Source organism: Thermobia domestica, chromosome 16 (genome assembly GCF_964235325.1).
Source record: "Thermobia domestica chromosome 16, izTheDome1.hap1.1, whole genome shotgun sequence".
Lineage (NCBI taxonomy): Eukaryota > Metazoa > Arthropoda > Insecta > Zygentoma > Lepismatidae > Thermobia > Thermobia domestica.
In genome coordinates, this window is record NC_137469.1 from 68,158,984 (window position 1) to 68,175,691 (window position 16,708).

General features: G+C 32.6%; 1 protein-coding gene across 3 annotated transcripts in view; it reads right to left on the reverse strand.

Moving 5' to 3' along the window:
• LOC145673133 (uncharacterized) overlaps window positions 1–16,708 on the reverse strand; it is a 175,633-nt gene that overhangs the window by 25,865 nt on the left and 133,060 nt on the right. For all 3 annotated transcript variants that reach the window (XM_081742540.1, XM_081742542.1, XM_081742539.1), the window contains one exon: window positions 8,164–8,422. In XM_081742540.1, coding sequence (XP_081598666.1) covers window positions 8,164–8,410 — 247 coding nt within the window. In that variant the 5' untranslated portion in view covers window positions 8,411–8,422. The remainder of the gene's footprint in view (window positions 1–8,163; window positions 8,423–16,708) is intronic.

A 16,708-nucleotide genomic window follows, 5' to 3' on the forward strand; every position in this document is an offset into this window, starting at 1 on the left:
ATTACATATTGTTCACCCTGTAGTTATTCTACAGAGGTGCCACATAGCGGGTTTGAAAGGCAATGGAATGACCTCTCCAACGATATGCAATATGTGACAGTTGTATCTTTGGAAGACAAGTTTTTGAGGAATATTTGGAATCAGTATTGCCATCCAATTTCTTTAAATAACCTTAACTTTCTCAAATTTCCGTCAATAGCTTGCCTTCCAAAGATAACACTGCCATATGCTGCACACCGTTGCAAAGGTCATTCCATCACCTTAAAAATCAGTTGTGTCTTACCTCTGTAAAATAGTTACAGGCCTCATGTCTATGAAACTTCTATTCATAGAAACAATATAACACTAGAGCTGGTAATTCCTCTAATGAATGTATTATTCTGACATTTAATAAAGAAGAATTTGAATAACCATGAAAAAATCTCATTTTATCTCCAAGGATATGCTGTCAAACACAGATATAATACCAAATTTAAGTTTCAGTTTTGCTTCGTTTCACATTAAGAAGATTATAAACATTAATAAGTGTGAAGGATAATCTTATACGTAAATAAAATATGGGTGTAACGATGTTGTCCGCTAATTCTTCCTAGGCCACTGAACAGATATTGATGAATTTTGGTACCTAACTTAACACTGACCTAAGGCGTATCCTAAGAGAGGTAGAGGGGACTCGAAAGTCATACCAAAAATACAGTATTTAACAATTCCATTAAATTAGAAAGAGAAGACATGTTATGTAAACTCTTCATTAAAAATAAGAAAAGCCATTTCAAATGATTTTTTTTTTTAAATATCTATTTTAAGGTGAGAAAGGATTGGGGTGGTCGAATGGGATTGTATGACAAAACAATAAAAAAAAGCAATATCAGTGTCCAATCCATAATGTTCGAAGTTTCTGAGTGAATAGTGGCACCCTCGATACCCTTTAACTCGAAATTTATCCCTCATCGTTGTGGAAAAAACATGGAATCAGAAAAATAACTCAAAACTTGTGAAACAATAAGAGTGCATAAACGAATATCACAAAACCAAACTTAATTTCTTCAGTTCAAAACTTTCTAATAATACTCCAAACAAAATTATGAAAGAAAGAAATACCGTACGTATAGATTTTAAAAATAAATAACTAATTAGTTAATAGAAGTAAGAAGTGATAAGATAAAAAGCATAATATTTTCAGATAATATTTGACTAAAAAATCACTCTAACGTGCATATTGCCAATCACTCTGATTATTTAATTAGGAAAATTAGGCTAAATATAATTTAAAGCGAAAGCTTCTGCGCAGAAGCACCTACCATTTTTATTATTTATATGTATAAGAAAGATTTATGTGATGAATTCTGTACATTTATACGCTATGTTAGTAAAAACAGAAATGTAAAGAGGACTATGTAAATATATTAAAATGATAATCTCTCCGAAGGCCTTGAAATGAGTATCCTGGATTTCCGAAGGTCACTGGACATAGATTGGCAGGATGCTAAACAATTATCGTAACTTAAAGAGAAAGGTAAATGATTATAAATGTGTGTTTGCTAGTGTATATACTGTATATATACAGAGGTAAAAGTGGATCTGAAAAGTTAGGGGGACGCATGATGTCACACCGTCCCCCGTGCCTAACTTTGCCTATTGTATTTTTTTTAGAAAGTGGGGGACGCCACGTATATTTCCTGGAAGTGTAATATATATATATATATATATATATATATATATATATATATATATATATATATATATATATATATATATATATATATATATATTACATAATTGTTAACATTGAACCTCTATAGGATTAAGTATTAAGGAAATCATTCCTCTCAAGACCTGAAAAAAAAGATCTTCTAGAATTCCGGAGATTACCGGCCATAAATTGACACGTTTCCAATTTAAATTGTACAACTAAAAGATTTTTATCCTCTCGTGTTATTACCATTTTATTCTCTGTGTAACTCTGTGTGTAAATAAATAAAATAATAATAAAATCACACCTACTGGATTTTAACAAATTGGAATATGCCCCAATAAACTTGGATTCATAAGTTATGATACTTGAATTACAATAGGTAAATGAATTTTATTTTTATATATAAAAATAGGCCGTACATTAAATTTCACAACTCCCATTAGTTGTATATCTAATATGACATACTTCTCCTCCGCGTAAAGATACATTACAGGTTAGTAGTTTGTAAATATTGACTTCGGGTACACAAGTAATGTTTGCTTCCTGTTTCTTTGATGATTACATCAAATTATATATGTAATCATTTGTTTATTTCGTTATTGATGTATCTAGTTTTTGCATGATTAGTAATCATCAATCTATGGACAGAACAGAACATTTGTCTGCCACAAATTTGTCTATGATTGATTACTGTAGATTAAATACTACATTAGTGTATATTCCACTGTATAGAAGAAGATATTCGTTTGTGGATCCCATTATCACACCAAAACTAAACTACTTCGTTTAGAGAGATGGTTTGGTGTGGTGACCATTCATCGCCTACGTTATGTGCTAGGCATAACCGTGTTTTGAAAATTTAACCTAATAAACTTACAGTCCTTCGCGCTGTAATTTATAGTGAGTTCATCCCACCCTTCGTGGCTAAGTGGCTAATGCGTGGTTTCCGCGGATACAAATCCAAATAGTAGTTCGAATGCTACTTTAAATAACAAGCTCTCTTTTATATAACCTCGGCGCTGAAAAGGAGAGTTAAACTCAAATTAATTCAACCTCCTTGTGGGCACGCCTGTGGTAAATTTCTAATCCCTTAAAAAAAAAAAAAAAATTGGAAGTTTATTGCGTAACTGATTTTTTAAAGCATACATTTATTACACGTACATACTGCATTTACAACAATCATTACATTCTTCTGCCTCAATTGTTCCATGTACTTTTGTTCTAAATAGCAATTTCAGGTTTTTTGTTCTTTGGCGAAAATTAGATTAAGTTCAAACCCTAACTTCGATGGATCATAACTCGGGAACCAAAAGACTTGCACACCCTCCTTTATATACGGATTTCAATTAAAGTTTGATAATAAAACTAATAAAATACTCTGTTTTAGTTATAGATGTTGAATTCCGCTATTTCTTTGAATGCGTCTTTTAATCAAAGAGACATAAAAGTCCCAGCTCGAGGTAGGTATTATGTTCCAAAATTCATGTCAAACTGTTCACCCGTCTCTCCAGGAGATTATCACAAGCACCGTCACTTTCAATGTGAAGAAAGAAATCCTACTTGAAACGGAAAATTTTTAAAATGCTGGGACATATGTCCTCTTATTACAGCGTGATTCAAAATGATGTGAACGATTACAACTCCTTATAACTTTTTTATTGATCATCCAAATAGCTTCAAATCTTACAGTTAAATGCTAAAACTCTCCAAGTTTTTGTGATAAAAAAATGAAAATAGTACATCACAAATGTTCTATGTGGGTCCCCTTTGTTACCCTGCATATGTCTATGCGGTATTCCAATCCGCCCAGACACGTTTCAACATGTTTGCATCAACAGTTTGCACTGCAGCAGTGATGCGCTCTTTTAGTTCATTCACATCTTGTGGTAGAGGGGGTTTGTAGACAATGTCTTTTAGATGTCCCTACAGAAAAAAATCGCAGGGGATTAAGTCCGGTGATCTTGGTGGCCAACGTAGAAGCTGATGATCATTTTTATCTGACCGCCCAATCCAGCAGTGTGGCAGTCTGTTGTTGAGGAAATTTCTGACATTGCGATGAAAGTGACATGGAGCTCCATCCAATTGATAGATGAAGTTTGCACTGTCATGTTCGAGCTGTGGCATAAAACACGTAGTAAGCATTTGTAGAAATGTTTGTCCAGTCACAGTTCCTTCGTCAAAGAAGTACGGATCATAAACTTTTGAAGATGAAATTGCACAAAACACATTCGTCTTCGGTGAATCACGCACAATTTTACAGATTTGGTGAGGCTTCTCAGTTCCCCAAATGCGAACATTTTGTGTATTCACTCTTCCTGTCACATGGAACGTAGCCTCATCACTGAAACAAAGTTTGCCCAAAAATCATCAACAACACTACACAATTCTTGAAATGACTCACAAAAAGTCTTGCGACACGTGTGATCATTAGGTGTTAAGTGTTGTAACAACTGCACTCGATACGGATACACGCACTACACGCCAAACTCTCCACTCTTGAGTTTGAGGCATTTGAAGCTCTTTGCTAAGTCTCCTTGTTAACTTTTGTAAAATTGGTTCGAACCCTTTCGACATCTGCCTCAGAAGTGGACTGCCTACCGGGCGATTTTTCTTTACAAATGCTGTTGAATTTGTCATACCACTTACGTATGGAGTTCTTTGATGGTGGATCTTTATGAAATTTTGTGCGGAACTCGCGTTGAACACTAATAATAGACCGACAAACGTGAAACTAAAACGCAAAATGATCTCTCTGCATCACAGGCAGCCATCTTGGAACTAATCACTTTGCCACCTAGCGGATAAATTTTAAACTACTACGCTCATTCCAAACAAAACTTGAGGATAATATTGAAAGTATTTCCATAGAGATTTCATTGTTGATATAGTATTATCACTTATAGAACGTTTCCTTATAGTTCATATCATTTTGAATTACGCTGTATTTCTAACTAGAAGACAGGGATGTACGCAGGAAGTGGGCCATGTTTCCTCCGAAATCTTTTCTGTGAATTTAGTATAATTTTAGGGACAATTTTACAAATTTTTAATATAATGTATCCTCATATTAGATTTGACCCCCTCCTTCTCCCCAAAATAAATGTCTGTACACGTCCCTGCTAGCAGAAGTGCCTGTTCTCGGCACAGACTGAACAGTGTGCAAACTGTAACTCAGTCGAGTAGTGTGCAGCGACAACGTTTATGTTATAGAACAACTAGGACAATAGTCCGGTACCTTATGATAACAAAGCTTGTGACCAGACTTGTTTAAACTTGTTTTCTTTATGAGTTAAAGATATAATACGTGAGGAAGCCATAGTTGATTGAAATGGATTTTTAATTTCTGCGAAATGAATGATAAATATTAAGGAAATACAAAATTTAAAGGGAATAAAAATAGTTTATTGAAAATTATCGTAGTAGGTTTTGGTGCTTACTAAAGTAATATTAAACGAACTGGGTCCACAATATTTAATTATATATGTATATGTGTGTTACAAGTATGGATTCTCTAACTTAAAGAGTTTCTGTTATTTTGCACACTTTTTGCACCTCCAGAAGATATGATTTTCCCCAATCTTCCCTCGAGTCCTAAATAATAATAATTAAAAAAAAAGTATTTGTATGCGATAGCGTTCATTTCAATAAATGATGGGCAGTGGAAAAGGATATATATATATATATATATATATATATATATATATATATATATATATATATATATATATATATATATATTAGCAATTTCTCGAAAAGCATACCTAGCTCAGATCTATACATACCAACATACCGGTAGTAATTTATTTTTAATTCGACCACTGAAGTAAACACTAATATCTTTTTGATATCGTGCAAAGAAATCTGTCTAGAGGTGAATGTAAAAGAGAGAAAATAAAGTTGAAAACGTACTCATGAAACAAACGGAAATATTATAACAAATAATGATAAAGTATAGGAGTAAACAAAATGTAAATGGCTCAAAATAATCTTTAATAAATAAGAACAAAGTCAAAAGAGCAAACAAAAAGTAGATTAATCGTGAGATACTATCGTAAAATTAAATAAAAAAAAAAATAGGATGATTCTATCACAGTATATGATTGTGAGAGCTGGACCTTTTTCACAAAGATGGCCAAGGGCTGAAGATGTTCGAGAATCAAATCTTGAGTAAAGTACAGGCAGCAAAATTAGACGAACAAACAGAAAAATTGAGAAGTTCATTAACGTGGAACTCCATTATATGTATGTATATATATATATATATATATATATATATATATATATATATTTAAATACATTATAATTAATTAAATCGAGATACCTAAAGTAGATGGGTCACATGAGTCGCATGATATATAGTGCGGAATCACAGTGCTACCTGGATAGTCAGTATGAAAAAATCCTTTGATTGTAAGACCGAAATAGGAATGTGGGAATGTAAGCAGCCAAGATCTGAGGAAGTTGTGTAAAACAATCCTGACTGAATTAGAGTACCACAGGATATAATAAAAGCTAAGATCTGAGGAAGATGGGTAAAACAATATCGAGTAAATTGGATTACCGCAGGATATGATCCAATGCTGTGGGTTTTGTTTTCGCGGCGTTGAACCTACATTTTCCCTAAGGTCTTTTTTAGACATGATCATATTTTCCCATCACATATTGTTTCAAAAATTCAACTAAAGATTGAACGTGTACATTGCAATTTTGGGATGCATATCATTTGATGCAATGTTCTACATATTTGTACTCAATATTCCTTCAAAGAAAACAACTAAAAATAGATGTGCAGTAGTACTAATATCTTCAGTAGTACCATTTTTTGGGTTAAAATACCCTCTCATCTCGTTCATCCCCCTAATCAATCAACTCACTAACAGAATTATCCGAATGGTGGCTGACTCGTACCAAAACTTAATCTCACTAGATGTAATATTGGTGTGATCAGAACAAGAAAAATATTATCATTGTTGTAACATAAATAAAAACAAATTCAATAGACAAGTACAAGCAAGGGAAAGGAAGTTATCTATCTGAACAATCAGATTAAGACATATTAAGAAGCAGTAATGAAAACTATTATTTTAATATTTGGCTATATACGGTATAAGATCTGTAAATATTACATCCAACTTGACATTTCAAAATATCATACAAGAACAAATAGATACAACATAGAAATGAATATATATTATCATGTCTAACTAGCATAAGGCGTAAGGGAGATTACTTTAGGTTAGATAGTAATTTCAATCTAGTCTGCCACTGCACAACGGAAAGGTTTTTATATAGTATACTAGCCTTTGGCTAGCTGGGGCTCCGCCCACAGAGCCACGGCCTCGCATTTTTATCTATAGGCCTTTGCATCAACACTGAATTTCGTGAACTTGCTCTTATTTCCTGAATCTACCCATCCGGAGGCTTCGCCCCCACACACTGTTGTTGCTCGGCCTACGCCTCGCACCTCTTGAACCCACAATTCTATCGTTTCTTTTCCTATTTCAACTATTTTAAAGATAAGATTTTGTATCCCAAGAAAACGCCCATTTAAATAGCATGGGAATTACTTCATCCCCCTTTAGACCCCTTAAAAATAAAAAATATTAAGTTTTGGTAATTTTCCTGTCGGTTAGTCCTGAAAGGCTACAATCATGTCAAATTTCATCATTCTAATCCTGACAGAAGTGCCTAAACATTTTGGGGTGTAGAAGACCTCCCATATAAATAACATGGGAAAGATTTTTCAGTTCCCCATAAAACCACTCTACGGTTGGAAATTTTCATTTCTGATGATTCACTTAGGTAACGCTAACGAAAACGTACAAGCATACCGAATTTCAAGTTTTTATTCCAATTCTAAGTATCTAAAACATGAGGTTATAGGTCCAAAAAAAGGCCCATTTAAATAACATTGGGAAGTTCTTCATCCTCTGTTTAGATCCGCTATAAGTTAAAAATATTCACTTTTGGCAATTTTCCTGTGGGTTTGTCCCTTAAAGCTACAATCATGCCAAATTTAACCATTGTAGCTCTACAGGAAATGCTCAATAATTTGGGGCTGTAAAAGGTGTTCCATATAAATAACATGGGAAAGATTTTTCAGTTTCCTATAAAACAAGTCTAAAGTTGGATTTTTTTATTTTTACTGATTTACTTAGGCAGTGCTAACGAAATCGTACAAGCATACCCAATTTCAAGTTTTTATTCCAGTTTTAAGTATCTAAAATATATTATAAGTCCAAAAAAAGACCCATTTAAATAACATGGGGAAATTCTTCATCCTCTCTTTAGACCTCCTAAAAATTAAAAATATTCACTTTTGGCAATTTTCCTGTGGGTTAGTTCCGGAAAGCTACAATCATGCCGAATTTAATCATTGTAGTCCTACAGAAAGTGCTCAGTGATTTATGTCAGCTCATGTATTTTTATATATAGTTAAGATAAGATAAGATAAGATATAAACTTACTTGTAAATGGAAGACTGATGGACATATTGGAGAGGAATCCGTCCGGTGGATACCTGACAAACGGAAGCGAGAGCGAAGGCGTGATGACGAGAGCTGTGCCTGGAGGTAGAGCCAGTCGTCCATCTGGAGCAAGCCACAGAAGCCTCTTCTGTCGGGAGTGAGGGCGGTCGTTTGCGCTTTCTCCTCGACCCACCATAGCGGCGACTATTCCAGTCAACAGCCATACTGCGTACATCTGAAGGTCCATCAGCCTGCCAACCTGCAAACACAAATTAAAACAATTAAGTCAGGTTTCTAGCATCCTAATCTAATCTAATATAGCGATCATGATCTTCTCATAGGCACCCGAGTGGTGTTTGGTATGTGATGGAGCTTTCATTGCGGTACCATTAGCTCAAGAAATTTACAAATATCAATAGTTTTGTGTTTTATGCAAATTATTGCAAATTTGCATGCTTTTTCGTAATTTTTACTTTCAGGTGACAACAAAAGAGTTTCCTAAAGACTGATTCTAAGGATTGAGTTTAAATTTTTAATTATGTATAGTTTTATTGAAAATTAGAGTAAATTTATTCAAAAAGAAGCGGTTCTAACAAATAAGGAATTAATCTACTCACTTCTTTTGAGCTGATTTCGTTTGAAGAACTGTCACTGAAAGAACCCGGATCCTTATTTATGCTTTATACTACATAATTACTATTCTGAAATTACATTGCTAATTTCAATCAACTACTTTGTCAGTAATTTCGTTAAGCTCTTTTCAGTGAAAGATTTTTCCATTTCCAAGGAAAAAAACTTGGAGTTATTATTATTATTATTATTATTATTATTATTATTATTATTATTATTATTATTATTATTATTATTATTATTATTATTATTATTATTATTATTACAAAAGCACAGATAAATTTTTAAGGGGTTTATATGTAAGAAAGGTGTGTTACGGGAAAGCAAGTCAATTAAAAATTGAAAATGGTCACACAGGTAACTGAGATATATATGCGACACGAAGATTTTACTTAACTTAAATCCATAGTAGTCTATATGCAACGTCATACTGTATCTAGTCATTTTAGCTCATTACTGCAAAAGTGTGAGATACTTCGAGCGTTTTAAATCATATATAAGTCGGACACAGACATTGAATATATACTAGTTTCTTATAAATTGTTTATTTGTGTACGTAATACATTTATGTATATAATACATTGTTTTATTTTACGAGTAATACAACTTTCTTGATTTTTCCTAGATTAAACTGTTGTTGGAATAAATTTAAAAAGTAAAGAAGCCAAGACATACAATCATGACCAGTGATCTTAGAGATATTACCTTCAAACATTCTCATAACATTTGAGAACATTCATCAATAAGTTTTCAGGAGAAGTTACTCATACTTCAGAAAAGTAAACTGTACGAAAACTCGTGTTTTGTTTCACAGAAAGGGGTTCAAACTGGGGTTTCATGCTCAGCGTTGCCATGTTTTCGAAGAACAGAAAAATAACCCAATGCATGTGTTCCTGTTTTGCAGAATGTGACATTTTATTTTTCACATAAGTTTATGGAAAAGTTGTACTTGCACCAGAAGTACGCCGATATTTGTATTACATGTTGAGAAATTGACTTCATCATAATATTGTAATCACATATATAAATTGTAAGTAACAAACAAATTATTTCATAAATTATTGAGGAAGTCAAGATGGTTGGCATATCAGCACATCGTAAAGTGAAAGGCAATTTCTGTAAAGTGAAAGGAAAGAGTAGATAGTGATGGATGGAACATTTAAAATTTGTCCACGTCTATGTTCATAGTTATGTACATTGCACGGGAAGTATTTCGGATATTTTTCCCACTCATCTTCTGCTTATTGCAAAGCAAAAGTCAGTTGTACACACACATGCTTCACCAAATTAAGAAAAAAGAAAATTCAATAAAGATAAGGTGATATTAAGAGTCGCACCTGTATACTAAATTTATTAAGGTACTTATCAGTATTGTTTAATGCAAATTATTTTTTATTTATGTTTCTGTGTGTTTGTAATTTGTTCTTGTTGCAGTAAATCACGATTAGACTTGTACGACAAAGATCTATTGCGAACTGCACCTCTGTAGATTTATGTTGGTGCTTTTTTATATATATATTCCAGATTTAAATTTATACTCGTATGTAAATGCTCCAAAATATCAATTTTGGAGCATTTTGAAGGCGAACAAGAACGTCATTTTTTTTAATTGTTACTTTTTAGTAAATAGATAAACAAAAAAAAACAAGTATTGTAAGTAATGTTTAAAAAAAAGTACTTCTCAGAAGCTCTATCTTTAATCCTACATTAATTTCAGTAATTTTGTTATAGTCTCCTGAATAAACATATATAAAAATCCGCCGGGGAGCCATAACATATACAAAAAATAAATAAAATTGATTTAAAACAGTGTAATAGGTAAAGTGTATTAGTAAACTATAAAAATGGAATGGGTAGTAGAGCGGGATTATAGTGTATTACCTGTCATATGGAGACAATTACCCAAATGATTTATGACATTTTATTAAAATGTGACAGATAGTAAAATAAGGGATTAAATAAAAATAATAAGAAAAATGTATAGTGTAATTAATTAATATTCAAAATAAAAAAAAAAACAATTGCTTAAAAGTTAAATGTACAAATATATCACTAAAACAAAGAAACATACAATAACTACAAGTAATAGGTAATAGGTAATTTAACACTACCTATTACCAGAATTGCTAATTGGTAATTTAACTTGTTCTACAATACCATACATTAGTTATACTTTTTTTTTTTAAGTTTGTACTTAATGTCTTAACGACAGCTACTCAAAAACTTCATGTTAAAGCTCTGAACGAAACGAAGTGAATCCAAAATGGTAAAAGCCAAATAAATTATTAATTCCAAATAAATGATTGTTAAATGATAAATTTGCTTTAAAAGTTTTACTTTTTATACGCAACATCGTCCTTGTTTGTTACAACTCGTTGACACTTTATTTTTGAATTTTAAACAGTCCAAATAATATTTTTTTATAAACATTATTGTTATGTATACAAATATAAAGTTTTTTTTGTTTAGTTTTGGAAAATTTATTGTTTGTTTTGTTTTGTTTATATTTGTCCACCAGAACATCACCAGATTTTTGTTTTTAACTTTTCTTGCAAACAATAAATCAGATTACAAATACACATATCGAGGTTAGCTAGATATTATATTATAGCTTGTTGTGGGAAAGTTTATTTTTCAGTTCACACAACCTTGGCCTCAGGTTATTTTTATTTTTGGATGCTTTGACTATTCTCTCACCTTCCGCGTAGGGATGGGCACGAGAAGAGTCGAGACAAAGCTCTTCTAATAGAGAAATATACATTTTTCGAGTCGAGACATTGCTTTTACAGAACATTTTCCAGATGAGACGGCCTCAAATCTTGTCTCATGCGCATCCCTACTTCCGCGTACCAAATATTTGCACTAAAATATTATTTTAATTATCCATTCTGTTTCATGTTAATAAAAAAATGTATGCACTATTAAGTAATAATTTATTTATTATGTAATAGTATTAATCTTTTTGAGATTTTCCCCGCTAGCATACGCATCAAAATTTACCATCTGTGGGTACGAGTAGAAAGCATCAATAAATAAATAAATAAATAAATAAATAAAATAAAGAAATTGGATGTTTAAGTTTAAAAAAATACTACTGAGCTCCTGGTGAGCCGAATTGTTAGGTGCGCGACTTCGGTATGAATAATCCTTGGTTTTACTCAGTGGAAGTACTAATTCCCCTTCCCCCTGAATTTGATTCAATATCAAAAGCAACTCGGGAGCTACCTGGAATAAGAAGTATAGAACTTCGTCCAGAAAGATAGAAATAATGATGACTGGGAGCCAATGCACTCAGCACCCATCACCCAGTTGGACGAGAGTAATCTGTCCGGCCATAGTCCTTCTTGGGCTGTAGGAAAAGATAATTTAGTACTTTTTTCTATCTTTTAACTAATTTCGTCATTATTTCAATGCCCTGTAACTAGTGGAAACTAAAAAAAAAAAAAGTGACTTTAGCCAGTCCTATGGCGCGTACCGCACATGTCAGCCGATGACGCATAATTAGTGTATTGATTCCCAACATCATCTTTTTTCCCTTACCGCAAGTCTAGTCAGTATATATAATGCTATATGATGCCACATATTGCCTAACAAAATTTATGATGGGGGCATGGTAGGTCAGTGGTAGAAGATTCACCTCTAGTGCGAGGGATCCATGTTCGTTTATGACGGACAACATTGTGTCTATATTTTTTTCGGAGCTATCCTGTCTCCTCCCATATTTTGATTCCACCATACCAAGTCTTTCATATTTATTCACTTTCGAAAATCATCGGTCTCTTTTTAACTTACAGGGCATAATCATGGCACGTAAAAGTAGAAATTTCATTACAAAATTTATGTGAAAGTAAATGTATAGAATTTTACATATGATGCACTAAATAACATCAATGTGTGAAATTTTTATTTAATGAATTCTATAAAATAGGGCAAGTTACAGGTTCCCGAAATTAAAGGAGTAAAAATTAATATTTATTGTTATTTACACTACAATTGTGGTACAACTGCCTAATTTCTTCTTTGTTTCTTTCTTTTTAATCACGTTTGAAGCTAAACTATTCATTCTAAGCTGGAAATTTACGAGGTAGTTTGATAAATATTCTTTAATTGATTAGAAACAGTGTTAGTTGACAAAATACTAACGATAAAAATATAACTATTGCAAATTATTTTGTGCATAGATATTATATAAGGACATACTTAAGGATATGTATCACGCATGTATGCTCCTGGGTGGAGTAATAGGCGTGATGTGTCTGCGTGGTCACTGGGCTAGACCGTTATAAGGTATGGGAGCCAAGTCGGTTAGTATCATTATGGGGAAGGCAAAAATACTTCATGAGCAAATCTTATTCATCCTGGAGGAAGTTTACTCATCTTTCCTACTACCTCATTGGTTGTTTGGAAAATTAAAGAAAAAAACATGTGTTTGAATTAACTATTCAAGTTATGTGTGGAGTTTTAGAAAAACAGTCACTTTATGCAATATTTACACAACCATTTTGCAAGTTTGCACTTTCAAAATTATTAAATATATAAACACACAACCAGTTGAACGATGAACAATTATGAAGGAAAATGAGACAAAAAAATCACAAAAAGAATTTCTTTGTAAAAAAAAAAATAGCTCTGCAAAACAGCTAGTAACCGGTTTAGCAACTTTTTCAGAAACCGTAATAATACCACGTAACTCATTTAGGTCTATATGTGCTCAGCAAATCCCCTCTTCATTCCATTATAATAGAGTTCTTTCTTTCGTTCTCATATTGCTTATGTTATGAACATACTACGTACATTCAAATACATATACCTACACCTTACTTGATTAGAATGGCTTTCCTCCTACTTGCCCAGTAAAGGCATCGAAGAAAAACTCGACATTCTTTTGGTTTGAATTGAGCATGACATGTATACTGACCTCATCAAAAAGTTTCTTTTAAAAGAAAAAAACATTAAAAGCCATGTAATTTACTTTTTTAGTAATTTACTTTTGTATTACTCAAACTGATATGCTTTTCTTTTTTAAAAAGGACAAAATCCTATTGTGGTCCACAAGTTGTTTGTTGTTTTACAATATCTAAACAATGAAAATTAACTTATATGCTTTTTATGCATTACGTTTTGTTAGGAGAACTAATCACAGATATAATTTCCTTTGTCACTTTGTATGTAATTTAATTACAATATAATTCTTTTTGAATCAAAAGATCCAATATATTTCAGGAAAACATTTTCATGTAGGCCTTATATCTGGAGAACTACATATAGTGTAGCCAAACCAAAACTATCACTTAACTCAGTATGTTGTGCTTATTCCGTAAAAAAGATACGAAAACTTGACTTAGGGGCCGTTTAAAAATGTTGTGGTCACTGATCCAAAAACTCAATATGATATGCTTATTCCGTAAAAAAAAAAAAAAAAAAAAAACGAAAACCACTTTGGAGCCGTTCAAAAATTTTGTGGTCCCTGATCCAAAACGCCTTATATCTGGAGAACTACGTATGATGTAGCCAAACCCCCAAATTACCACTTAAGTCAGTATGATATGCTTATTCCGTAAAAAATACTAAAACTTGACTTAGGAGACGTTCAAAAATTTTGTGGCCCCTGATCCAAAAAAGTCCATTGTATTTCATTCAATCAAAATTTTTCTTGGACGCCTTATATCTGGAGAACTAGATATAGTGTAGGCAAACTCAAACTATCAGTTAACTCAGTATAATTGTGCTTATTCCGTAAAAAAAAAAAAAAAAAAAAAAAAAAGCGAAAACTCGATTTAGGAGCCGTTCTAAAATTTTGTCGCCCCTGAACCAAAAACTAATTATTGGATCATTCCTAAATTTCTTGGCCAAGATCGCAATCTTTTGATCCATTTTTCTTGTTTTTGTTTTATACTTCTTATTGTTTGCAACTACAACAATTAGTTTTTGCATCTAAGCCTTTGGTTCTCTATACGCTGTAGGTTTAATCGTGTTTAATTATAAGCTCTAATTATTTACTTGTTCTAATAATAAACAGTAAAACACGTTAATGTTCAGTGTCATCACTATCCAGATTCAAACAATTAAATTGAAACAATAAAGTTTTAAAACTATTTGAAATAATTGAAATAACGTCATAAAGCGCATCGAATGAAGTGCTTTGCTTGACCCACAGGACCCACTATCACGAGGCCCCGGAAGGTAACTTGAAAATTTTAAATAGTAATGATATGAAATCTTCTGCATCATTGAAAGGGTAATGAGAAAGCAAACAATTATTAAAAAGTTTTGTGTATGATTGGGGAGGGGGTCGTTTACGAAATGGCTACTATTTAATTATGAATTCTTGTATAATAAGAGAAAACTCATTGTTAAATGGTGGTCATTTCCTAAACAGTGCCCCACACGATCAACTTTTTTTTTCCTACAGAAGTTGTTTGTTTAATCATAATCCTTTTAATTATGTATCAAATTACATACATTACCGTTTAAAATTTTCGAAGGGCCAGAAGCGCGAAGTTCTATGATTAGAGACCTTGTGAATCGAGATCATTCCATTTGATATTCAAGTTTCATTCCAATCAAAGGTCCTTGGCAACCAGTTGTGATAGAACATAACGCTCTAGAACATAACTCTCTTATGTGTTTCGTAGAAAGTAGTTACATGTCCGGAGAGATCTACTCAGAAGTTGTGAGTTACAGTCATCCAGATAAGAAAATAGAGCGATGATAATAGATTAAAATGATAGATTTCTTGATAGGCAAAATTTTGAATTGCGTTATAAGAATAGATAGTCAAATGAAGAGTTCTTGGTTTTGACCACAAGTTCCATAATACAACGTAATATAAAAAGCACGATGACGAGTTTACGATCTTAGAACATACAGATAGTAACTACTACTGTGTTGTATTTTGAATTTTATTGGTTATTTTTCACCTCTCTTTATTCTTGCCGATACTGAATCTTCTTTGTCATCGCATGCTTCAAGCAAGCCATTATCTGCAAAATGTTATTTGCAACACCTATTAAAGTTTTCTATAGTGTCGATATGATGCTTTCCGATTGAATGAGCATAGCATCGAAGTTTTCAATATTTTTTTCGTTCTCTTTACACACTAAATATCAGTTTTATGAGGGCTCATTTACCATTAAATCGAAGCTAAGAAAGCATATTTACAAGTAAATTGATCATACATATAAACATTGTCATAAATATTGCTTAGCGTGATAAAATTACAAAACCAATTATGATAATGAGCAATTTTATGCACATACAACATTTAACAACTTCTATTTAATTTGAGAGAATCATAGTTTGCCAGTTATTTACAACAGGAAGGCCACGATCTGTAAGTTAGTAAGACGAAGAATAGTTGCGTCCAAAAAATAGTACTCTTTTCGCGTGCAATATCTTTAATATCAATTACTAGCAGATTGCCCGTTCTTCGCAAGGGGAGAATGCGTTTCATTTTTGGTATCAAGGGCAATGAGGGCTGAATTTGGATTTAAACGGCATCGAAAGTGTCACTGTTCGTCTCAGTGACTCCGAAAACTGTAGATTCCGCACTAATATCGGTCATTTTCAATCATTTTTATATAGATGTATCTCCCCCTTCCCCCAAATTGCGGAGCTGAATTTAAATTTAAGCAGCATTGGAAGTGTCGCTGTTCATTTCAGTGACCCCGAAAACTATGGATTCTATACTAATATCGGTCATTTTCGATCATCTTTAAATATTTCCCCCTTCCCTAAGTTGCACAGTCAAAGGGAAATGATAAAAAGAATTCCAGACCCGAACCTCATCTACGTTGAAAATTCGATCGAGGTCGGTCGAGTGTTTCAAGAGTTATTAAGTCACAAATATAGTCACCTCCAATTTTATATATTCGATATATGAATTAAATGATGTTCAATGGAGGAAACTGCTTCA